The sequence below is a fragment of the Hyperoodon ampullatus genome, assembly GCF_949752795.1.
Source record: "Hyperoodon ampullatus genome assembly, chromosome: 4".
NCBI classification, from domain to species: Eukaryota; Metazoa; Chordata; class Mammalia; order Artiodactyla; family Ziphiidae; genus Hyperoodon; species Hyperoodon ampullatus.
In genome coordinates this window covers 3,550,335-3,575,199 of record NC_136917.1, presented here as the reverse complement: position 1 = coordinate 3,575,199, position 24,865 = coordinate 3,550,335, and the positions used below count along the sequence as shown (strand labels likewise).

Genomic DNA, 24,865 nt, shown 5'->3' with positions numbered 1-24,865 from the left:
AAATGCATATCTAAGGAATAATTTCAATGACCCCATATTCTTGTATCTTCCCATAGATAGAAAAGCACTAAAATCAGTAACTTGAGATATCTGTTCCTTGTGATTAGCAGTAATCTTTTATCAAGATGTATGCTTGACTACAAGTATTTCCCAGCCAAAACAATTCTTATATATACTGGCTCCTCCACTACCTCTTTGGACCAGTCCCTTCATAGGTAAGGAGAGGCTGGATGGATAAAGACAACCAGCTTGCCTTATCAGTAAACAAAGGATGTTGTGGCACCACAGCCACCCCAACTGTGCACCCTGAGGGGATTCAGAAAGGAGAAAAACAGGGTACTGGCCCTAGATGGTTAAGGTCCCTATCAAAGGAATGATTCCAATAAGTCCAGACTATTGCATCTTCCCATACATAAAAAAAAGCACTAAATTCATTAATTTAAGATATCTGGTTTTCTTTAACAGTAATCTTTTGTTGTTCCAAACCTGGTTTTTGTTGCCAAAACTCCTATATACCTGGCTCCTGAGAGGCTCTCTTCCTGGCTTAGGTCCTTAGCAAGTCTGCCAAATAAAATATAACTCTCAACGTTTAGGTTGTGCATTTTCTTCAGTCAACAGCTATTTCCTGGCTACAGGCCTCAGTAAGGTCCCTGAATAAAACTTAACTTTTACATGTTTTTTGTTAAGTCAACATCAGATTTAAACCCCCCCCCAAAACCAAAGAGCAATACCTAGAAAGATTTTGCACTTCTGCGGAATAACAGATTCACTTAAAAAATTAAAAGTTGCATTTTTTTAAAACCACGTGCTTGGTTGTTTAAAACAACAAAAACAAAAACAAAAACAAACCACCAGACCGCTCCTTCCCTAAACCTTTTTTGTTTGTCTTTTCTAAAGAAATGCTAACGAATTTCCTGGTATGGGCCTGGAGACTGGTAGCCCTGGGTCTTATCACAAGTCTTCACTCTAAATCAAAGAGTTTCCTCGCCGCTGGATTCCCCGTGCCTGAGGCTCAGGGGAGAACTGGGGACCTAAAGCCTGGGCTCCAGGTAGGACGTTGGCCACCCACGTGGGATGGCCCTCACAAGACGTGTTCCTCTGAGAGTCCACGCCGGATCTACGCACGCGGGTAAGGCCCACGCGGTTCGGTGCATGCAGAACGATTTCACGTGCGGTGGTGCACAGGAAGGGTCCCACGCAGGCCTTATTCCAGTCCAGTCCCCACCCCGCGGGGGCGTTGCGCCCGGAGGAGGTGCTTGAAGCTCAGGTCCTAGCAGCTTACAAAAAAGACGTTTAAAATGGACTTTTCAAATAAAACTGTTTCCCTTTCGCACATGAGTCACTTATGGGAGAAGTGACAATCCCTGTAAGATTTCAGCGTGCAAGGACGTGGGTCGGCCCGCGGGCGGGAGACTGAAGCGCGCCACTGTTAGCTGGGCGGGGGTGGAGTGTACATCGCTGCCAGGACCCAGGCGGAGTGTAGCGGCCTGTCAGGACCCGAGAGGCTGGAGCACACCGCTGCCGGGACCTTGAGTGGAGCACACCTCTGCCAGGACCCTGCGTGGTGGAGCACACCCCTGCCAGGACCCTGCGCCGGGCGCCCAGCCATCCCAGTCGCCATTCTTGTCCTTCGTCCCTGCTCTCCATCCTCGTCCGCGCATCCCCGTCCCCGGCTCTCCGGCCGAGCTTTTCCTGCGTCCCGGTCCCCGGCTTTCCCCCGTGTCTCCGGCCTCGCCAGCCCAGCTACCTGTGCTCCCCGGTCCGCGTCCCTGTCTGCGCCCTCCTCGAGGGCCCCGCCGCCGCTGCCCTGGCGCTTCCCGCGGGCCCAGCCGAGGCCGCCTGCGCCCTGTGCCAGCGCGCGCCCCGCGAGCCGGTGCGCGCCGACTGCGGCCATCGCTTCTGCCGGGCGTGCGTGGTGCGATTCTGGGCGGAGGAGGACGGGCCCTTCCCGTGTCCCGAGTGCGCCGACGACTGCTGGCAGCGCGCTGTGGAGCCCGGCCGCCCGCCGCTCAGCCGCCGCCTGCTGGCGCTCGAGGAGGCTGCCGCGGCGCCCGCGCGCGACGGCCCGGCCTCTGAGGCGGCGCTGCAGCTGCTGTGCCGAGCCGACGGGGGCCCGCTGTGCGCCGCTTGCCGCATGGCCGCGGGGCCCGAGCCGCCCGAGTGGGAGCCCCGCTGGAGGAAGGCGCTGCGCGGCAAGGTGCGCGCGGGCGGCGTCCCATGCGCTGCCCTTCCCCGGAGGGCGCCCTGTCCCCCTTCCCATCCCCACACTGCGCCCTGTCCCCCCTCCGTATTATCCGGATGGCGCCCTGGTCCCCAGTCTCCATCTTTTGGACGGTACTCTGACCGCCCCCCCCCGCATACCCCAGTTGTTGTCCTGTCCCTTTTGCTTCCTCTGTACGGTGCCCAGTACCCTTTCTCCCATCCCTGGACGGTGCCTTGTTCCCCCGTTCCCTACCCCCAGAGGTTGCTTCCTCTCTACTCCCCTACCGTCGGAAGGTATCCAGTCCCCCTTTCTCCCCATCATCCCCTGCTTCCCCCCAGGACGCCCCTGCCGCCTTCTCAGTGTTGTACTGCCCTGCCCCACCCCCCAGGGGCAGACAGTCCTGCTGTGGGCCCCGCCCCCATGCCTTGCCCCTTTTGTGTTACTGCCCTGCCCCTGGCATGACGTCACGCTATGGTAGCCCTGCCCCCACGAGCAAAGTCCCCTCATAGGGGACGGGGCCTGAGGCTATCGGCCCCTCTGGGGTTCTGTGCATCCCCCTCCCATTCCGTCTTCTCCCGAGTCCCTTAACCTACTTTGTTCTGGAATCTTTATCACTGTGCTTTCAGCCGTTACATGTGGCACTTGATTCTGGGTCAGAACCCGCCATTGGAGAGTTTGGTCACCGCTGGGGTCTGGGGATCCCAGGGACCCTCTGTGTGTGGGGGGGGCTCAAGTTTATTTCTTAGGGAATAAAGACAGCCAGGCCCCTGGAGTGGAAACAGTGTGGTCCCTGCCCACCAGAGGGGAGAGAGTAGCACGTTTGAGGGTACATGTGTCAGGGGTTGGGTCCTGGGGTCTCCTGGGTAAACAGTGGAGTGTAGCATCCAGAGGCTTGCTTGGGGCTAGAGCATGTGGCCAGGGGACTGGAGTTGGTCTTTTCTCCTGGTGAAGGACCCCACCTATCCAGTCAGTGCATGGAGCTGGGCAGGCCCTGGGTGTGGCCATCCTCACCCCAAAGAGACCACCCTCCATCCCTGCGCTGGGGACAGTAACACTAGGGACCCCAATGGATGGTCTCGTGTACAGTTACCCTGTTGGGTTCTTAGCACAAATATTTCAGACTGGAGAGAGCATAGTGGGTCACTAAGACCCCTCTCTCTGGTGCCTGCAGGGTTTTGAGGTGTCTGGTGGGCCAAGACCATGAACTGAGGCTTCTGGACCGTCGGACAGGGGATTCTGGTGGTGCAATGTCTCTCTGGACTGGGCTGAGGTGGGCCCCAGACCTTCAGAAGTGGCCACACACCCCATAACCAGCATCTCTTTCCAGGAGAACAAGGGATCTGTGGAGATCATGAGGAAAGATCTGAACGATGCTCGGGACCTGCATGGCCAGGCTGAGTCCGCCGCTGCTGTGTGGAAGGCAAGTGGGGTGAGGTTGGAGTCCATGTGAACAAGGAAACGTGGCTGTGTACCCTGACCCTATTTGGCAGGGCCTTGGACCACAGCTGAGCACTGTACAGTCAGACGGTCAGGGGACTCTCCTCCCTTGAGGTGGTCGGTGGTGGTGGGGGGTCTCGGGGTAGCCCGAGAACACGGGTATCCTTCCCTGCCACCCACCCATCCTGTAGGGACATGTGATGGACCGGAGGAAGAAGGCCCTGACTGACTACAAGAAGCTTCGGGCCTTCTTTGCCGAGGAGGAGGGGCGCTTCCTGCAGGAAGCAGAGAAAGAGGAAGGGTCCCTGGACAACGAGGATGAGGACCCAGCGGAGAGGTTCGGGTCCCTGCTGCAGGCTGTGTCGGAGCTGGAGCGGAGGCACCGCAACCTGGGCCTCAGTATGCTGCTCCAGGTGGGCACCCTGTCCTGGTGGCCAGGGAAGTGCAGAGGGGGCACAGATTCGAGAATTAGCAAGGTGGTAGCTTACCAAGAGAGAAGCCTTAAGGCCGCTGCCTGGCTTCCATTTGGGGCTGAATTTCAGGAATGAGTAATCCAGGAGACTCTCCAGCTTCCATGTGGGGAGGAACATTTGCAGAGAGGGGGGACTTGCATCCCAATATTGAAGCACTGGGCCCCTGCCCTGTCCTGGGGCTCTACAGGTAGGAGCTGGCTGTGAGGTCAGGAGAGGCAGGGATCCTGGCGAGGATGGTGGTTGCCATGCCCTCATCCTGAATGTCCTCCTTTACACTGTGCCCTGAGGCTTTGCCTAAACCTGGAGATTCTGGGCTCTTTGCAACCCTGAGTCGGAGCCAGGAGCCAGCAGCCTCTGTCTTCCCTCCTCTGAGCTGAGAGGTGTCATTTCACTTCTGGCAATACTGGTTAATCAGCTCCAAGTGGGTGGTGATGTGGGTGAGGAGACGTGTGGGTCTGGTGGGGCTGGGTTCTCCAGTCACCTGGCTTCCAGGATAGAAGCTCCCTCACTCCTTCCCTCTCTTCCCATGCAGTGATGTGCTGCTTGCCCAGGCACCAGGCAGAGGAAGCTCGTTCCATCCCTGGCCTGAAGCAGCTCCTCCATCCGCCTCCTTCTGGACCCCCCTGTCATCCTTCAAGACACCCCAACCCTGAGTGTCTTCTCCTAGGTGTAGATGTGGGCTGCGGACTCAAAGTGCCCACCTTGAGTTGCTGAAGACAGTGCTCCTCAGAAGAGTGTTTGTGTTCCCTTTTCCTCTAGGTGTTCATGTTTCTAGGCTATAAACATTTCACTGTAGAGATCTGTATTGGGGGTAAGTTAACCTAAGTGTATCCCAACTCCATAAAGTTCTTTTCACTGCCCCAAGTCTCGTCAGATTTGCCGGGGTCTCCATGAGCTGTGGTCGTCATCTCCAGGAGGCCTGGGCTGTCCAGACCTGACACGTGCCCCATTTAAATGCAGCCTGTAACGGGCTGGACATGCACACCCAGGCCCACAGACCCCAACCCATGCATTGGGCATAGCAGTTAAGGTCAAATTTGGGGTGAGGTCAAGGGAAAGGGGTTTTCAGGGTGCCTGGGTGGGGAGGGCGGGCAGGTCAGACCTGTCACCTCTGCTTGCGGTCCTCCAACAGCGTATGTTGCACAAACCTACACCTCCAGCTTGAGGTCTATCCACAGAAACATGAGAACCTTGAGGTCCTCGTGGAGTCTGTGTGTCGGGGGCAGTGCAGATCCTTGCTGGCCATATCCTGCAGGCTCCGTCCCTGCTCTGCCGCCGAGGGTGTCTACTCAGCCGGCTCTCATTTCTCTTCTCCATCTTCCATCCCTTGGATGCCAGTGGTTTCCCAGGAGCCTGCCTTAGCATCACCCTCTATTTGCCCTGTCCGCCTGCCTGTCCCTCACTGACCCAGGAGTTTTTCCTGGGGCAGGAGGAGCAGTCTCAGGCTCAGGCCATCCCCAGGCCTCACCTTGGTGTTTCATTTCCCTGTACCTCTGGCTTCTCTTCATATTTCCTCTGCTGGAAAAATTTAGCAAAACCTCTTAGTAGTAGTGTCATTGTGTAGATTCCTCCAAAAGACAAAACTGCAGCGCAGAGTGACAGGTCAAGGGGTCCAAGACAGGCGTTAAGGATGGTGATTGGGGCTGTGAGTCGTTCACAAAAGTGCAGCTTTATGATTGGTGGCCCGTTTCTGGACGAAGCCTCTCAGACTTGGGAGCCACTGGCCTTTGGTGCTGCTGGCCTCTTGTGTTTCTGTGAGCTTGGGGGCGGCCTGCCTGGCTGGTGGCCGGCGCTTACAGAGCCCACTAAAGAGGGCTCGCTTCAACCAGCTTGCTTGGCATCCCTCCTCCCATCTATCTTCTCTCCATGCCCTGGCTGGTCTCTGAGGAGGCGCTGTGTCTGCACTGCCTCATGTAGGGAGTCTGTGGGTTGGACTTCTCCCTGATGAGCCCTCCACCTCCTGCTTCTGCCGAGTGAAATTGGGGAGCTGCCCCAGTTTCCCACAGCTGGAGATCCAGCTACCCGCTTTCCTCCTCTGCAGAGATCTGCTGGGAGGCCTGTCCGTTTTGCTCTCAGTTGGCTGCCTGGAGACTGATGTGCTACACAGGGCTGGGGTGCAGGCCAGAAAGGTGGTACCCCCCTGGGTGCCCAGTGCTGGGGAGAGATGGGAGGTTCTGATACCAGCATGGAGTTGCTTGCTTTCTGCCGGTATGTGGATAGAATTCTCAGCACATGAGCTGTCTCTCCCTTTCTCTGACATACTCTCTACATAAGAATGACAAGCAGAGGGTGGGAAAAGCTGCCTGGTTGTGTATGGGAGAGTGGTGGGTTCATCCTCTTGGCAAGCTGTAGGACCTTGGCCAAGTAACGCTAATAAATAATCCTGCCTCCTCAGATCAGGGGTAACACTAGGGGTGCCTCTGGCCCCCTCCCTGCCTCCAGTTTGAGATGCAGTGGGGACACAGGAGGGAGCTGCCGGCCTGTGTCCAGCAGGCCAGGAATGTCTCCAGCATGGATGGCCTTTGATTCCAGTAAGATTTGGCTTCTCACTTAGCAGCTCATCGGAATGTCCAGTGGTGAAAGTTCTGTGTTGCCTGGTGGGCTGTACAACTGATCCCTGCCATTTCCTCCCTGAAGTCAGCTCCCACCCTCTGCTCCCTGCTGACCGGTCACAGTGGCCTCTCTACTGTGGACCCTTGTTCTCTGTGGAATAATGTTCCTCTTCCAGACACCAGTGTATTCCATGGCCCCAGGCACACAGATCCTTGTATCAGGGAGGGCTCAGAGGTCACTTCCAGTAGTTGACTAGACAGTACATTGTGTGCTACAATATGACGTGGCAATTCCAGCCCTGGGTTGGCGTGCCAAAGGGGATGCCAGCATGGTTCCATGAGGTAATGTGCACAGGACGGCTACTGACTCTTGTCTGCAGCATCAAGAAGCTGGAGGTGCCCCAGGTCCCTGTTACTGAGGTAGCAGAAAGGTGGATATGGGGGACACCAGCACGGGGAGCAGTGCAGTAGAACTGTTTCTGCCAACATGACATGGGCACAGGGCTGCCCCAACCTGATTTTCATGTCCAAGAGGTGCAGAGAACTCCAGGGAAGCTGGCCTGCTGACAGCGTCCGTGATGCAGATGTAGCTTTTTCCCAGGGTATGACCTGCTGGGGAGGGTGGGGCAGACCTCACGGCTATGGCCAGTCCTGAGGCTGAGCTCTGTGCAGACCTGTGGATTGATGCCCATTCTCTTGCCGTTGTTGGTAGGATGTCCCCCTAGCGCTGCCCTGCCATGGGGGAGGGAGGGGGTCAAGGAACATAAGAACTACACCCACAGCGGTTTGGTGAGAATGCTGCCATTACTTTTCTGCCACCAGCTGACAGGCTGAGGACTGTCTGGTGTTGGGCATGGTTTTCTCAGGTGAGATGGTTGGGCTTATAAAAATGCCTTCTCTGCTCAACCAAGTGTCCCATGGCCAGAGAACACAGATAGGTGGAGCAGTAGAAGATGTCTGCAGTGCCCAGACCAACGTGGTTCGTACCGAAACTGCAAGGAGCTCCTGCAAATTGTGAAGAGCCAAGAGTGACTGGAGTAAAATAACCCGGCAGAGGTGTGGACAAGCAAGTGCGTAAGAGGAACCAGAGGGCTCAGAAACCCGGGAGGAGGTGCTCAAGCTCCTTAGTTTTTGGAGCAGTCACATGTCCATAAAAGTAATGACTCACACTGTTGGGCTGATGGAGATGGGAACGCTGCCACCATTTGTCCCGTGCACTGCTGCTGGGTTCTGCAGCACTGCTGCCAGGTGTCATCAGATTTAGGGCATGATGACCCTGGACCCAGTGACCTACTCACAGGTGTTCCTTAGTCCTCTCCAGGCCCACAGGGGGATGCACCCTCGGGCATCCTCGGCACCGTTGCCTTGGGTGTGGGGAAGACAAGCGCCAGTGCCCCTCAACGGGGGAGGTGGAAGGTCAAACGGGGGATGGAGGCTATAGAGTATGCTGAAGCCCAGAGATACAGAGGAGCTTGGCACACAGAGACATAGTGGAGCTTAGCGCACAGAGCTGTGGCACCATGCTGCAAACAAAGTGAAGTATAAAACAGCACTGTTTACCTAAACTTAATGTGTGCACATAGAACACTTCATGGAAGAATGCTTCAAACTTATAAATGGAACCCATTAGGGTAGTTTCCTACTGGAGTGGGGAATCCTATTGGAGTAGGGAATAGCAACAAACAAAAGGTAAAGAACCAAGGTGACACAGAGCACTGTGGGGTGGAACATGGGAAGGGGAGATTCTTTGGTCATCCTGAGACCACCCTAACTCAGGACTTGACGTTAGGGAAGGAAGTTAGATTCCAGGGTACTTCAAGTCACTTTGGGGTTTCTATAGTAGCTAGCTAGTTCTGTAACTAGCTCCCTATCAAATCTGGGTGTCTGGGTGTGTGTGAAAGGAGCCTTAGAAATTTGGGAACGTTAAGGTGGTATGCATGCTGGAAAAAGTTGGAGGCCCCTATATATGACCAAAGAATAATTTTCTTATTTTAATGTGCAAGCACGTTGGTTCGATCTTACAGACTCGGTGGGTGTCTGGCCATCCACCTCATTCAAATTTCAGGGGACCTTCCTCCAGATTCTCATTTTGAGACTTCCGGAGGCTGTGCCCTCCCACCTTGGAGTGTCTTCATTTCTTTGTACTTGTTTATCGAGCTCCAGTGATGGCAGCTTCGAAGCCCTCTGCCCTGGACCTGTGCGCTTCATTCTCCCTCGGGTGTGGGAGGAGTGGAGTCAACTGTTCTCACCCTGTTCAAAAATGGCCTCAGTGCACACCTAGTGTTTTCTCAAGGGAAGGCTGGTGCCTGGGAGGGGATGAAATGCCACAAACTAGGTAACAGCTGAACTTGCTCAGAAAGTGAGGTTCCCACAGGTATCATGCTGGGCAGAGGGAAGCACTCTGGGGGTGCCGCAGAGGCACCCCGACTCCTCTTCAAGTCAGGTGGTACAAAGTTGAGGTGCTTCAATTCCTAATTGAATCTTAGTCAATTTGGAGATGGATAATTTAAATGAGACAAAAATCCTTATGGCTTTTTTTTTTTTTTTTTAAAGATAACCTTTTGGACTCTAGGGGTTAATTAAACCTTCGTTCCTGAAGAAGGATGTGCTAATGAGCCACTTCTACTAGACAAGTCTTCAAGTATTTGTAAAACTATTTAGAAATGAAAAAATGTGCATTAAACATTGTCATCAATACAACAAATGATCGAGTAAGTCAATCAGTCAGAATTAAACTTTCACAGGCCACGGTAACAATTAAGGAAGAAAGGAGTCTGCGCAAAAGGCAGCCAAGAGAGGTTGCTCGGGTTGTTTTGTGAAAAACAATAGAGTAGGCAGATGTGAAACGAAGTCAACAGAAAACCGAACACATTGGTCATAGATACAAAGACCCCTCACGTCTCCTATCTGTCAGTACAAGACTCTCCTTTTGTAAAATTTCTCAATCCCACATCTTGGATCAACCACTGATTTCGTTCAGTGACCGAGAATGGTGTCTCTTCCTCCGCACGAGCAACCTCTCCTGGTTGCTTTTGCCACACACTCCTTTCTTCGTTAATTGTAAAGATTTCATCCTCACGCTTAGGCTGCCGGACACCACTCGTCTGCCTCTGGAGAGCGAGCAGGTCTGCGGGGGCTTCCCCGGCACCTTGACCCGGGGTTAGGCTGAGCTCAGGGCTGACCGCGCCTCTGCGGAGATCTGGCCATCCACGCGTTCCGCCACCTCCCGGGGTCTGGCGCCCACCAGTAAGGCGACATCTTGGGCAAGACCAGCCTGTCGTGGGTTCGGTGTTTCTGCGGCTCCTGGAAGGCCACTCTCGGCCGCAGCCCGGCGGGGCGTCTCGCGCTCCCCCTGTCCCGTAGGGGCCACCAGCATCGGAGGAAACCGGAGCGTGAATGGGGATCTGAGGAGTGTGGCCTAGCCAAAACGCCCATTCCACTGCCTTCCAGCCGGCAGAGGCAACCGGGCAGCCCTCGGGCACCCGTAAACAGTACTGTAGGCAACGAAGCGCGTACACGAGCGCACAAAGCACACCACTGCGTTCTGCGCCCTAGCTCCCGGGCCGCATGCAAATGAAGTGACTTTTCAGGTCTCGTCTGATTGGACAAGCCACAGGGCTGGTAACGGAGGAGCCAGTGGGGCTACGAAACTGCAGAGCGCCTTTATCCTATTGGTGGTCGCAGCATGCGGCAGTGTACTCCCCGAGTATAAAACCTACCGGCCGACGCTTGACTCAGAGAAGTCTGGTTGTCAAAGCAGGGATGTGCGCGCCACCTGTTGTTGGCCATCCGCAGCGGCCAGGAGCTCAACAAGCTGCTAGGCCACGAGCCCATCGAGCAGGATGGTGTCCTGCCCAGTATCTAGGCCGTCCTGCTGCAACACCAAAGGCTATTTTCAGAGCCACTCACGTAGCCAGGAGAAGAGCTATGATATATCATTTCCTCTTTCTTCTGCCCTTATCCTTTCTTGCCTCTGCGCAACTGAAGTCCGAGAGTCAAGGTTGGTGCACGAGCTGGCAATGGCCCTGGCCCTTAAGTAGGAAAGGTGCCTATCACAATTGGCCACAGCAGGCACCTTGGACCTGGCCATGGAAGCACGTTTTGTGCCTTAGTCCTCTGCGAGAATGCTGTGTGGGGTCGGAGGCACACATGGATATGTTGTATCAGGGATATGGAACAGGTTTCCCGGGGGCCCCGTCTGAGGGATACCTTCTGTGGCCCAGGACCCTCTGATCTGCAGCAGGCACCGAGCACCTGGGCAGAAGTCGTCCCTGGGAAAGAGCTTGGCTCAGTGTGGCCTCCACCCTCCTACTGCTTCACACAGACCTTTACCGTCAATGCTTCTTTTAATGACCCCATCTAGGACATAAAACTTTCTGTTAGCTTGTGATGGGGCTCAGGACACACTACAGCTGAACATGGCGCCTTGGCATATTGAATATCTTAAGCTGAGGAGTTTGAGAAAATGGCAGAAGGAGGAAGGTCCCTCTGACCTCCTCCCACCTCCCCCTTCTCCCATAGGCCATAAATCCTCACTTGAGACGTGCCCTCCCAATACCCAGAGGAAAGGAGCATCCTTATCTCCAAAGACAAAGGGACTCTGACAAGAATCTGAATAAACAGACCTTGCGAAGTTTCCTGCAGTTCACTACACTTACCTCATCTTCCTTACCTGTCATATTTACCCACAACTATCTACTCTTCATCAAACTCAGCATAAAATACTCAGGTCTAAGGAAAACCTTTCCCTCCTCTTTCACTCACTTGCTTTCTTTTCCCCATCACGTTGTAAATTATACAACTAAGACCCCTAACTAGGTAGAGCTGGTCCTTCAAAGTGGCCATGGCCTGAAGGAAGTATGGCACAAATGACCCCAGAGGTGAGACCTAATCCAGTCTCCTGGGGTCTTGGCCCAGTACTGCCTGTGGAGTCCACGTGCCCTGTTGGGACGAGGGAGGCAAATCAAGGGGAGAGAAAGGTAAGGCCAGAAAATGTGTGAGCTAACAAGATGGTCTTTTGTGCAGAAGGGCCACAGTTGTTTCTACTAGGATGCAGAAACTGCCGTCCAGGCAACCTTCCTCTGTTCTGCTGATTTCCAGTCCCTGGTCACACAAGTGTCTGAGCTCTTCCAGAATCTTCCCCTCACCTGGGATGTGTGTTGGCTGATTCTGAATTTCTGCAGAGCCTGAGAAGTTTGTAGGTGCCTGTTGCTAGCTTCTTTCCTAGCTAAGAAATCTAGGAACACGAGGCAACTCACCAGCCTGTGCAAATGGGGGCTTTTAAAAAAACCAAAGACATGAAGATTCATGGCAAATTGGTCATCCTGTAAATGTCCCCAAGCTGACCTCTGGAGTACGGGATTGTTGTAATGTTTGTGTGTGTGTGTATGACACCTAATTCACGTAACGTAAAGTTAGCCATTTAAAAGTGAACAATTCAGTGGCATTTAGCACATTCACAATGTTGTGCAACCACCACCTCAATCTAGTTCCAAAACATTTTCATCACCCCAAAAGAAGCAGTCACACCCCACTCCCCTCTCAAGACTGAGATACATGGGAAGGTTGGAACTCAATAACTCTTTCTTTCCTGGAGATGTTCTGAGGAGCTCGAATCACACAGAAGGGAGAGCACTGGACAGAAAACCCAGAGCTTCCCAGTATGATCCTGAGGGTCTCAGACAGTGATGCTCATTCTGCTCAGCTGTATTCTTAACGGGGAGATTTCAGGCCTCAGCTTATTGCCTTCTTCAACCTGAGCTGTCTGCCCTGTGTCAACTTTGCATGCCTGTCCAGACACAAGTCATTTCCCTGGGAATCTCTTAGGTTTGCGAATAATCCTGGCTCTAGGAAACACTAGGCTGTTCTGAACTCTGGAAATGTCCCGAGTGCAGGAACTTCTGTCCCCACAGAATTTGGGGTGCACCTACCTCCTGGCATGGCATGTGGATGTGCTCACTGATGAAATAAATTCGTACTTTGTGGAAGACAAGAGAAATTTAAACATAAAATTTGTTCTCTGCCCCTTTGGGCCTCCTCCGTCCCATTTAGTGTGTATTGTGCACCTGCATTAACCAGACTTTCTTAGGAGGTAACATTCCTTCTTAATCTCGTAAGGGGTCATGATGAGCCACTACTTGCTTTGTACCTGCAGATCTGGATTGTGTAAACTGTTAATATGTCATTTGACATATAACCTTTTGTCTCAAAAGCTGTGCTTTGACTGCTAACGGGAAGAACTGTCCTCAGAGCTTTCTGAGAGACTGTCTCTTGGGTTATAATCCTCAGGTTGGCTTGAATAAAGTTGACTATTTTTTCATTAACATCACTATCCTGGAAGCTCTCTGAACCCTCTCTTTTTGGGCTTTTATGAAGGCATCATTACATAGGTATGATTGACTAAATCATTGGCCTTTGGTGACTGATTCAACCTCTAGCCCCTCTCCCCTTAGGTCAAGGGTGCAGCTAAAAGTTCCAATCGCATGGTTGGTTCCCCTGGCAACCGGACTCTCTCCTTAGGTGCTTTCCAAAAGTCACCTCATTAAACAGCTTTACCCCTGTCATTACAGGAAGGTCTCAGGGTTTTAGGAGCTCTGTGCCAAAACCTGAAGGGCAGAGACCAATATATATTTCTTATTATGTCACACTTCTCTTTGCAACTTTAGTGTGCTCTTTTAGGAAAAAAATTTTTTAAACATAAACAATTCTGCTCATCAATTCTATTATGAGTCTGCCCTCCTATAGACACAGTTGGGGCCTGCATCCCTTCTCCCTGGACCCCTAGAATAGGCTCCTGCATCGCTCTCGTGCTCCTTTCTCCATAGGGCCAATGGAGCATCCCACTCCCCACCAGCCCTTCCACAGTCTCCTGATGCTTCAGGAGAACCTTCAAAGGCCTTTCTGGGCCCCCTCCCAGCACTTTCTCCACCACACCCTCACTCTCCCCACAGTTGCTCAGGGATCCCCAGCTCCAGGTTCTTGCTGCCCTCTCTGCTCTGGGAGTGTCCGCTGCACACACTTCTCTTGCCTCCCCTCAGTCTGGAACTCCTACCTTCCCTCCCTAAGGACCTACAGGCTGATAGGCATTGAGAGTCCGCAGGTCATTCCCTGCCTTGCACTTGGTTTATCCTTTAGAAGCACTCAGCCCTTGGAGGTACCTGAACTTTGCATGCAGTGAAGTTCATTAGTGGACAGACCTGTTCCCCTTGCTGACCTAAGGGACCAGCAGTGGTCTCCCACAGCATCTGGCCATTACTTGGTATACTTGGTTTGGATTAGGAGGGGGCCCAGGCTTTTCCACACAGTGGAATGTCATTCGTCTTTGAAAGGAAGGAAATTTTGACACATGCTAGAAGTGAACCTTGAGAACAGTATGTTGAGTTGAATAAGCCAGTCACAAAAGGACAAATACTGTGTAATTCCACGTGTATGAATGAGGTCCCTAGAGCAGTCAAAGTCATAGACACAGAAAGATCCAGGTGCTCAGGGAAGGATGGGAGTCATTTTTAAATGGATGTAGAGTTTCAGTTTGGGAAGATGAAAGTGTTCTGAAGATGGATGGAGTGATGGTTGTACAACAACGTAAATGTACTTAATGCCGCTGAGCTGTATACTTAAAATGGTTATAGTGGTAAATGTTATGTATATTTTATCTCAGTAAAATAAAGGTGGCACAAGATTCTTCTCCTTGACCCATGTCTTGGGTTTCCCCTGGGAAGCTGATTCTGAAGTACATGCATGTGGTTCCCCCAGGGACACTGTGGGCACAGCGTGGTGGGGATGGGGATCAGGCTGGAAGCATCCCCATGTCTCCTCTGAGCTCTGGGGCTGGGCAGCCCTGTAGAACTGTCCCAAATGGAGGAAGCTACTATAGTCCAGTCCATGCATGAAAAGTTCCTGTAGCATCATCTCATTTCTGTGTTTGAAACATCTTGTTTTCTATTCTATTCCATTTAGAAAACTGTTGATCACTATCCACTAAATGGATTTGAGAAGCCTCTAATGAGCTGTCACCTACATCTGGGAAATTCTGCATGAGGGAAGTGGGTAAGGAGGGACACTTCGGGAGGTCCGGAACACTCAGTCTCATCTCATTCTGTGGTTGGTTTTAATGGCTTATGTGCCAGAAGCAACATGCGGCTCAACAGGACAGGAAGGAGATTGGGAGGGGGCATGTCAGGTAGAGAGATGGTGCTCCCTCAGAGATTGCACGGGAGGATCCTTCCTGACTCTTCCAGCTTCTGATGGCCCCAGTATTCCCAGACTGTGGCCCAGTCACCCCAAACTTTGCTTCTGTCATCAAGTGGCCATCTCCATGTGTCTCCTCTCTTTTCTCATAAGGAAATGACAAGGACACTTGTCACTGGATTCAAGGCCCTCCCTAATCCAGGGCCATCTCATCTCAAGATCCTCATCTAATTATATCTGCAAAGACACTTATTCTAAATAAAGTCATCTTCCCAGACTCATGGATGTGTCATTTTGGGGAGTCACCATTCAACCCACTAAACAGGGTATATTAGCACCAATCCTCTTGGCCATCTTTTGAGGAGGGCATATGTACCTAACACCCCCATTTCACAGATGAGGAGACCAAGACAACACTGACACACACAGCTACTCTGCTCTTGCATGTTTGTTTCTTCTGTTCCTTCCATCTGAAATGCCTTTCCCTGGCTTCTCTGACTTTGTATACACACTGTCCCCAAATCAAGCCTTATGACACTATACCCTTAGTAAATACCGTGGGGACCACGGTTGGACAGAGGAGGCTGATTAACCATGAATAGCAGTCCCCGCCATAAATACTGCAGGCATCAGAGATACCAGGGCTGTGCCCTCCCTGAGGGAGCTTTCTGGACAAAGGGACCTCCAGCCCTGGCTCTGAAACACACCTCACGTTACTGGGATTGCCCTCATTCTCGGAATCATAGGTTCATTGAGGGTGTCCCCAGTCCAGGTTTCATTTTCATAATTCATTCATTCCTCTGTATTCCACATGTTGGGGGGTGTCAATAAACATTGTTGAGTGAGCAGGTGACCCCACATGCTCATCCTGGCAGGTGATGGCAGCATTTTCTCCTCACCCTTCAGAGCAGATTTTAACCTTTCAGGTGTATGAGAAGCAGTATGAGAACTGTTATGGGCTGACTGTGTCCCCCCAAATCCACGTGTTGAAGCCCCAATCCCTAGGACCTCAGAATATGACTATACTTGGATATGGGGCCTTTAAAGCATGATTAAGGTGAAATTGAGGTAATATGGGTAGAGGCCCTGATCTACTATGACTCCTGTTCTTATAATAAGAGGAGATTAAGACACTGACACACACAGAGGGACAACTATTTGAGGACACAGGGAGAAGATGGCCCTCTACAAGCCAAGGAAAGAGGCCTCAGGAGAAACCTGCTTTCCCACACCTTGATCTCAAACTTTCAGCCTCCAGGACTGTGAAATAATAAATGCCTGTTGTTTAAGCCATCCAATCTTTAATATGTGTTTTGCAGCCCACGCTGACTGATATAAGTGTTTATTAAAAATGAAAATTCCTGCCCCCTCCCATGGAACTGATCTTGTAGGTCTGTAGTGGGACCCAGGTTCTGAATCGCCTCATGCAGGTCCCCGGAATCCACTCTGAGAAACACTGCATTCCAGCTTTGACTCACAGGGGAGAAGAAGTAATAGGATAAGGTGGTGCTTCTCAGTCTTTATTTCGTCTTCGCCCCCCAAGACTTTTTAGACATTATGTTTTTTCTAACTGCCCCCATCTCCATGAAATTTTCACACCACTGATACACTGGGTATCTGTTTATGTGCTGGGCCTTTGGAGGGCCACAAACCACTGTGTATCTGATTTCAGCCCCAAGAATCAATTTTTGCCCCCATGGGAGGGATATTGCCCTCACTGAGAATGCATGGAACGGAAGAAGAATTGCCATAATTTTTGCATGAGGAAAGATGAAAACATCTCACCTGTGGGATTGGGAGCTCCATCGCATACCACTTATGCATTTGCAGAAGTACCAGGATGCATTTTGGCATCACATAGAGCGGCATGGCCAGTGATGGGTGGGTGCTCAGGGCTGAAGTAAGTAGATTTGAGGTCGAGTGTTCTGGCTCTAGAGCTAGACTGTCATGAAGCCCAGCTCTCTTGGGTTCTTTATCTGTACAAGTGAGACCCTGATGCTTACATGCAAAGTTGTTGAGAGGTTAGAATGCATGCTGCAAAGGGCTCAGTGTTCCACCTACATACTCCAGGTGGTGGTATTTTCCCCATTCTGGTTTCATCCGAATCAGGAGAGATCCAGGCTTGACTTGGTCTCAGACACTGAGTGTCCTCAGGTGGTGTTTTCATTATATCTGACATGAAACCATTAGATCTGCTTGTTAGGTCATTTGGGGAACCCTAGATTCCATCTGCCTATACAGTAATGGAAACCTGCTTTGGATTTGTGTGACAAGAAATTTGCTTCCTTCTGGCTCACAGGAAGGAGATCAGTGTCTGCTTGGGAAACAGTTCCTCACATCTGCTGTCCATGGGCACAGGAATCCCTTAGGCGGCTGCTCACTCAAGGCCCTCACCATCTTTAAGGACTTGCTGGCAACTGGCCTTAGGTGTCCTGCTTTCTGTGGAGCAAACTAGCCTAATCTGCCTGCAACAAATAGGGCAGGTGCAGCTCAGGGCAACAGCAGAGAGGCCCTTGTGTGTTTGGATGCGAGTGCATCAGCCTGTTCAACTTAACCATGAATAAGGCAGATTTCTCTTGAAATTCCCACTAGATTATATATATATATATATATATATATATATATACACATGCACACACACACACATATATATGTATAAAGAGAAAGAATTTATATATATATAATTTACATATGTATATATATAGAGAGATAATTTACATATATATAGAGAGAATTTATATATATAGAATTTTTACATATATATAGAAATTATATATATATAATTTATATAAATATATATATATTAAATATATATACAGGGAATTTATTTATACATGTGCATAGAGAGAATTTATATATATATATAGAGAGAGAGGAAAAATTTATATATAGAGAGAATTTATATATGTATATATGCATAGAATTTATATATATATAGAGAGAATTTATATAGAGATAATTTACATATAAAATACATATTGAGAATATTATAAAATATTTATATATGTAAATTGAGGTACTGGTCTACATATAAATAAAACGAGAAATATATATAAATATATATATTTATGTATTGTCTTAGTCCACCTGGGCTGCTATAACAAAAATACCACAGACTATGCAGCTTATAAATAAAAGACATTTACTTCTCACAGTTCTGGAGGCTGGTAGTCCAATGTCAACTTGCTGGCAGATGTGGGTTCTAGAGAGCGACCACTTCCATTGATGGCTGTCTATTTGCTGTGTTCTCATGTGGTGGAGGGGTGACAGAGCTTGGTGAGGTGCTCTTTAATAAGGGCACTAACCCCATTCATGAGGGCTCCACCCCATGACCTAGTCACCTCCCAAAGGTCCCTTCTACAAACACCATCACACTGGGGGTTAGGATTTCAACATAAGATTTTTAGGGACACACACTGTCTCACAAGATTGCTCCTACTTTAGATGCCATTTACAAATAATAAGGCCCCCACATTACCCACAACTTCTGTCTGTCTTGGCTGTAAATCAGAGGTTCCCGTTCAAACCTTTGCTAGAACAGCTTATAGAACTCAGGAAACACTTATATTTACTTTTTTATTATATAATAAAGGATGTGATAAAGGATACAGATGAAGAGGTACATGGGGCAAGGTCCAGAAGGGTCCCAAGAGCAGGAGCTTCTATTCCCATAGAGCTGGAATGTACCACCCTCCCGGTACTTGGATGTGTTCACCAATCCAGAAGCTTCCCAACCTCTACTATTGGGATTTTAATGGAGGCTTTGCCATGTAAGCATGATAGATCATTAACTCCATTTTCAGCCCCTCTCCCCTCTCTGGAGAATGGGGCGTGGGACTGAAAGCTCCAAGTTTCTAATGATGATTTTGTCTTTCTGGTGACCAGCCCCCATCCAGGAGCCCACCCAGAGTAGGCTCATTAGAACAAAAGATATTCCTATCATCCAGGAAATTCCAAGGGATTTAGGAGTTCTGTGTCAGGAATTTGGGTCAAAGACTAAATGTTAGAACAAAACGTTCTCCTAGCACCGCTATTTACAGGGGTCAGGAATGTGGAGCAAAGACCAATATATATATTTCTTTTTTTAATATAAATTTATTTTATTTATTTATTTGTGGCTGCATTGGGTCTTTGTTGCACGCGGGCTTTCTCTAATTGTGGCGAATGGGGGCTACACTTTGTTGCGGTGCGCAGGCTTCTCACTGCGGTGGCTTCTCTTGTTGCGGAGCACGGGCTCTAGGCGCACGGGCTTCAGTAGTTGCGGAGAGCGGGTTCAGTAGTTGCAGTGCGTGGGCTCTAGAGTGCAGGCTCAGTGGTTGTGTCGCACGGGCTTAGTTGCTCCACAGCATGTGGGATCTTCCTGGTTCAGGGATCGAACCCATGTCCCCTGCATTGGCAGGCGGATTCTTAACCACTGCGCCACCAGGGAAGCCCAATATATGTATTTCTTATTATTTTACAGCAGGGAAGAAAGGAAGAGGGAAGGTCCCAGAAACAATGCCATTGAGGGAAAGTCTAGTCTGCTTGTGGATCTCCAGGACAAGCCCCTGAACTTGGCATAAAAATCCTGGAGTGTTGTACCAGGCTGAAGGTTAATGGCTGTAGTGAAAGACGCACAGGCTGGCACTACAAGACAAGGATGGGGAGACATTTTAATTTTATTTGTGTGACTATTGCATGTCACTATGCCAGGGGCTCTCCAGGCCTTGTGGAGCTTAGGATTAGAGCAATGGGCAGACACAGAAGCAAGGGCTGGGGACCAACATCAACCAGGCTGTCACAGGTCACCTGAGACCACAGGAGTGGAGGGGGAACGTTGCCCAGGGCCCCTAGAGACAGCGCACTAACACTTTGATTATACATTTCTCAATCAAGCATTTGGACATATATTTTGGCTGTAAACTGGTTTTTAATTTCCAAATCCCAATGGACTTAAAACGCTGCTCTGATGGCTGAGTGATGTGGACCTGACTGGAAAAGAAAAAAATGACCAAGAGTGTGTGTGTATGTGTGTGTGTGTGTGTGTGTGTGTGTGTATGTGTAGAGAGAGAGAGAGACGGAGAGAGAGAGTTATTTTAAGGAAATGACTCGTTTGATTGTGGGTGTGTTAAGTCTGAAATCTACAGGGTAGACCAGTAGGCTGGAGACCCAGGGACGAGTACAAGTCCAAAGGCCACCTGGAGGCAGAATTCTCTCTTCCCTGGGGAACCTTAGCCTTTGTTCTTAAGGCCTTCAACTGAGTGGATGAAGCCCATCCACATTATGGAGGGTCATCTGCTTTACTCAAAGTCTACTGATTTAAATGTCAATCATATCTTAAAAAAAATACCTTCAGAGCAAATCTAAACCGGTATTTGACCAAATATCTGGGCACCATGGCAAACTGACAGATAAAATTAACCGTCACAAGGAGTGAAATGTCAGCAGGTCAAAAGGCCTCAGGATTCAGAAAGCTGGGAACAGGTGAGGAGACAAGAAGCTAGACTCCAGGGCTCTTTGTCAAAGCTTCCACTGTTGCCATGCTCCACTGTTTCCTCGTTAAAGTGAAATAGAAAAGTTAAAAGCAATTAATCAATCAATTTTTTAAAAAAAGAAAACAACAAGACTTAGAATCTGAGAGATTCCACACGACAGACTTATTCTGGAGCAGAAGTCCAGACACGGGACTGAATGCGGGCTCTACCATTTGGCTACCAGTCCTTCGAGCATTCCTGGAGGGGGCTGGCCCAAGGAGAGAGGTGCAGGAGCCTCTTCCAGGCTCCCATCTCATGCCCTCAGGTCTACCAGACCCTGCTATGCCTAGCCAGGGAGGGAGGGCCAGATCCTGAGCTGGAATTGTAGTGGTGGTTGGTCAAGCTTCCATGGAGAAGCCCTGAGGTCCACAAGGAGTTCTGAATACCTTTGTCCTGGATGTGGCTCTCTGCTTCCCCTAGTCTACAAGGGCCTGATAGGATCATCCTTGGCTGTGGATTCCTGTCGACATGCACCATGAGATGCAAAGCCTCCCTGGTCTTCACTACAGTCCAGACACCTTCCATCCCAGCCACTGACCCCCATCCCTTCATCCTGAGCCTTACCCCACCTCACTCCAGTGATCTCAACAGGAACCCATCTGCACCCAGTCCCCGCCACACAGGACACCACCCCTTGAACCCTCCACCCACTGGCCACTGTGGACCTGATCTCCAGAGAGAGGTCAGCCCCCCACCCCTGGCCCTGGCCTCTGTGACCCTTAGCCCACTACCCACCATGCTCACCGTGCCATCATCCTGGGCATAAGCTTTCAAGCAGAGATTGGGACTGCCCCTGTCCTGGCACAGCTGACCCGGTCTGCCCTCAGACATTTCATTTTATTTATGATATTTTACTTATGAACTTACACATTCAGACCTCCCATTCTCTGGACCAGGGATGCAGGGGAGACCAGGGAGCTGAGATGTGGGTGCTGCACACCTGCAAAGAAGTACAGAAAGACTAAGGGTTGGGGAATGAAGGAAGGTGGGGAGACACATATGCAGCCTCCTTGGAGGCCTGGCTCCACTGAACATCCCTGCCCGGGCAGAGGGGACAGCCCTGGTGAGGGGACCTCCCAGTCTGAGACTTAGGTTTACACTGGGGTATTTCGTTCCTTCATCCACGAAGCCTGCCTGATTTGCCAGGGACAACAAGAATGTCAGGCCAGCCTGCAAGATTCAACAAGGGTTAATTAGGCTGATGAGATGACAAGGCAGTGGGGACAAGTGAGGCTTTGTCATAGCCTTGGGGACCAGGAGCAGCTCCTATTGGGCCAGCCTTAGATCCTATGGAATCCCAAGTCCTCTTCTGCTCTAGATCCTTCTGGCAGACTTTGGGGTCACTTCCTTCAGATGTGTGCCCAGGTGCCATCAGTAAGGCTTTCCATGACCTTCCCACTGAAACTCCTGCCTTCCTTGTTTTCCATCTCCTTCCCTTCTGTGCATTTTCACAGCACTTAACACCACCTGATATTTTACTTATGAACAAACTTAATTCAGTCATTGAAGTTCCCATCTATAGGATAAGAGCAGGGCTTTATAAAAAATTATTTTTTTTGGCATATTTTGTTTGCTGCTCTGTCCCTGGTGCCTGCCACATCAAAGAGGCTTAAATGAATAAATGAAATGTCAGAGCCTAAGGTGATATTCACAAAATCCACTTAGTTTATAGATGAGGAAGCGAAGACTCAGAAGGTTGGAGGGCCTTGAAGTCACATACTCAAAGTCAGCTTGGTGCTCATATTTGATGAACTCTTAGCTGCCATGATGAAATAGGGAGCTACTGTATATGTGTGGAGGAGAGCCGTTCTTGGTAGGAGACCCAGGCTTCATTTCTTTGGCCACACACAGGGCCTGGAACACAGGCCTTCAAGATCGGGTTCTCTCTGCCCATGGTCCACTCACCCCCTTCCCCTCTCCAAACTTCTAGGTCTTGGTAAAAGTGGGGATAATATTACCAACTTTATTGGGTTGTATGTGAAGCTGCTTTGTAACAATCCGAGTATGATTTTGCATGTTGAGGATTTAGACCAGGCTCCCTTGAGGCATCTAAACATCCAACAGCTAGAACACTAGAGGTCGGAATCCCCACATCTTCTGTTTATAGGAGGGACTGGAGATGGAGTGAAAGGCCGAAATATGACAAGGGAAAACTATGAAATTGGTTACTTTCCTGGCTGAGAAAGACAGGCTACCTGCATATATGGGATTCACACCAAATATGAGCTCACTTTCTGGCACACTGTCAAGAAGTTCATGGATAATACTTAGTGTCAAGGAAAACAAAATTCTCCCCAAACTATGAAATGAACAAACTGTCGTTTGTAACTTGGTTTGAAGCTTGAGAGGAATCAGAGGCAGCGGCTTGGAAGCCAAACTTGAACCTGTTGGCTTAGCTGCTCCTGTCTATCAGGGGCTCCTGCCTGGTCAGCTGCTCCTGCCTGCAGACAGCCTGCATTCTCCCAAGGCATACTGGGCTGAAAACCAGCAAAGGGTGGGTTGACAGCCTCAGAGGCAATCTGATCATTAACACACACACACACGTTTATTTTTACATTTAATTACTTTCTTGGTTAAGAGCCAACATTCCTGGCTTCTCAGAATATCTTGCTCCATATTTCCTCCTAGTAATTGATAAGAACAAGCTATTTTTATCTTGCCTTAGACAACAAAACTGCCATCTTCATCTGATTTGCTGCTTCCTCTTTCTTTTTTCAGTGGGCCACTTTTGTGAACATTGTTTGCCAACTCTATCACCCCTCCATTTCATGCCCTCTCTACACTTCCCCACACATTTCAACTTTTCTTTTTGCCTTGCTTGCTTAGCAGTCTCTTTTCCATGGACTAACGGTTGATTTTGCTAATTTAACATTAGCAAATAGCAGTGCCACACAGTCACAGGAAATGCAGTATTATTTAATGTTACAACTCTTGTCCTGTGGGTGTACAATTTGCATTATGATTATGCCAATAACAATAAAGTAGAAAAATTGGTGCATATTCTACTATGTGTTTGAGAGATCAAGAAATGGTAGGAAGGTAGAAACTTTATCAATTAATATATTTGTTCCAGGGCTCTGCTCTAAGGAACTGGAGAAGGGTTTTTTTTTTTCCTGCCTAGAGAAAGGAATAACCATGCAAACTAGGACTCCAACTAACTAAATGGCCAGGAATACCCTGCATTGCTCAGTGAATTGACTTGTTAGTCTTTAAAAGCAGAGAAGTGCTGACATGACCCTTGGCGGCTTGTTGGATTCCTGTACAGGGCATAGAGTGAGACGGGCCAGGAAAGGTCCAAGTGCTCTCTGGTCGTACCTGTCCGGGCTCACTCCAAACAACTGCAGGGGCTCCCTGTTCTTTGCCTGTCAGGGTGTTCAGCATGGTGGGTGAGAAACACAGATGTATAAATGACAATTTGTGTTGCGCTAATCTCACAGTCCAATGGGAGGGTGGGGTGTGAATGGTCACTCAGCAGAAGGAAGAGTTCAAAAGCAATTACTTCTCCACTGCATGGTCCCCAGTGGAGCGTGGAACTTCCAGTGTTCAGAAGAGGCTGCTGCCTCATGTCTAGAAATGTCAGGAAAAATTTCAATGGGGAATAAAAAGAGCTGTGTGTTGATAAAAGGGAAAGGAAAGGCAAGGATGTTCCTGGAGTCAAGAACAGCATGGGCACATTTCCTAGTGTTTGTTTCATAAATTATATTAACCCACTCGAATCCACCCTCCAGGCACCAGGTGAGTCCTACTGCAGCTGTGAATCTCTTGCTAGTAACACAAACCCTCCAATCACCTTCATTCCTGGTGGCCAAGAAATGTCGGCACAACTCACATTTGAAGTGTCATCAAGGTTATGCATTACTGTTTTCCCTACAGTTTCTTCCTGGCTTCTAACCTGGAGCATGGCGGTACCCTCAACTATGTCTGTTAGGAAAGCTTAGTACAGAACAACCGCCATGTCCCCCCAGCGCCCACTGTCGCTGTCCTCCAGATTTCCTAGGAAGGGTTCATTGTAACCAGGGAAACCACCACCGGGCCAGAGAGATGGCATAGATGCATCAGCAGAGGGAAATGTAACAGTAACTCCTGTTTCTTTCCCATGCTTGGTTACGGTTGGTTACAGACAGAGCCAAGCCCAGCCATCCCCCAGCTCACAGGTTGGCCTGCAGGTGGCTTCTCCGCCCCTTCTGCTTGCTGGCAGCTGGAGGAGAAATGACAGCATTTGCTTTGATGGGCCAATAAATCCCATGCCTTGGCCGCTGGGTCTCACATCTTCCTCTCTGCAGAACATATACCTCTGACCTAGACAAAGAAGTTTATTTTGAATGGAGTCAGGGTTAGCCCACACTTGGAGTTCTTTCCGGCCTGTATCTGGGGGACAATTGTCCCAATGTCCGCAATAAGTTCTGATCATTAGTGACTTGTCTTCACTAGTACAATGATTTGTCAGCCCAAGTGATTTGACTTCCCGGATTCAAACCAAGACACCTAGTTATTGGAATG

General features: G+C 49.9%; 1 protein-coding gene across 1 annotated transcript; it reads left to right on the top strand.

Annotated features, from left to right (window-relative positions):
• Nucleotides 1-1,074: 1,074 nt before the first annotated feature.
• Nucleotides 1,075-4,971, top strand: RNF187 (ring finger protein 187; the record flags this gene model as incomplete). The annotated part of the gene is made up of 5 exons (XM_079703063.1): nucleotides 1,075-1,252; nucleotides 1,554-2,197; nucleotides 3,531-3,623; nucleotides 3,832-4,053; nucleotides 4,646-4,971. 5 exons carry the CDS (start codon nucleotides 1,075-1,077, stop codon nucleotides 4,646-4,648), a joined length of 1,140 nt encoding a protein of 379 aa, XP_079559189.1. The 3' UTR covers nucleotides 4,649-4,971.
• Nucleotides 4,972-24,865: the final 19,894 nt, after the last annotated feature.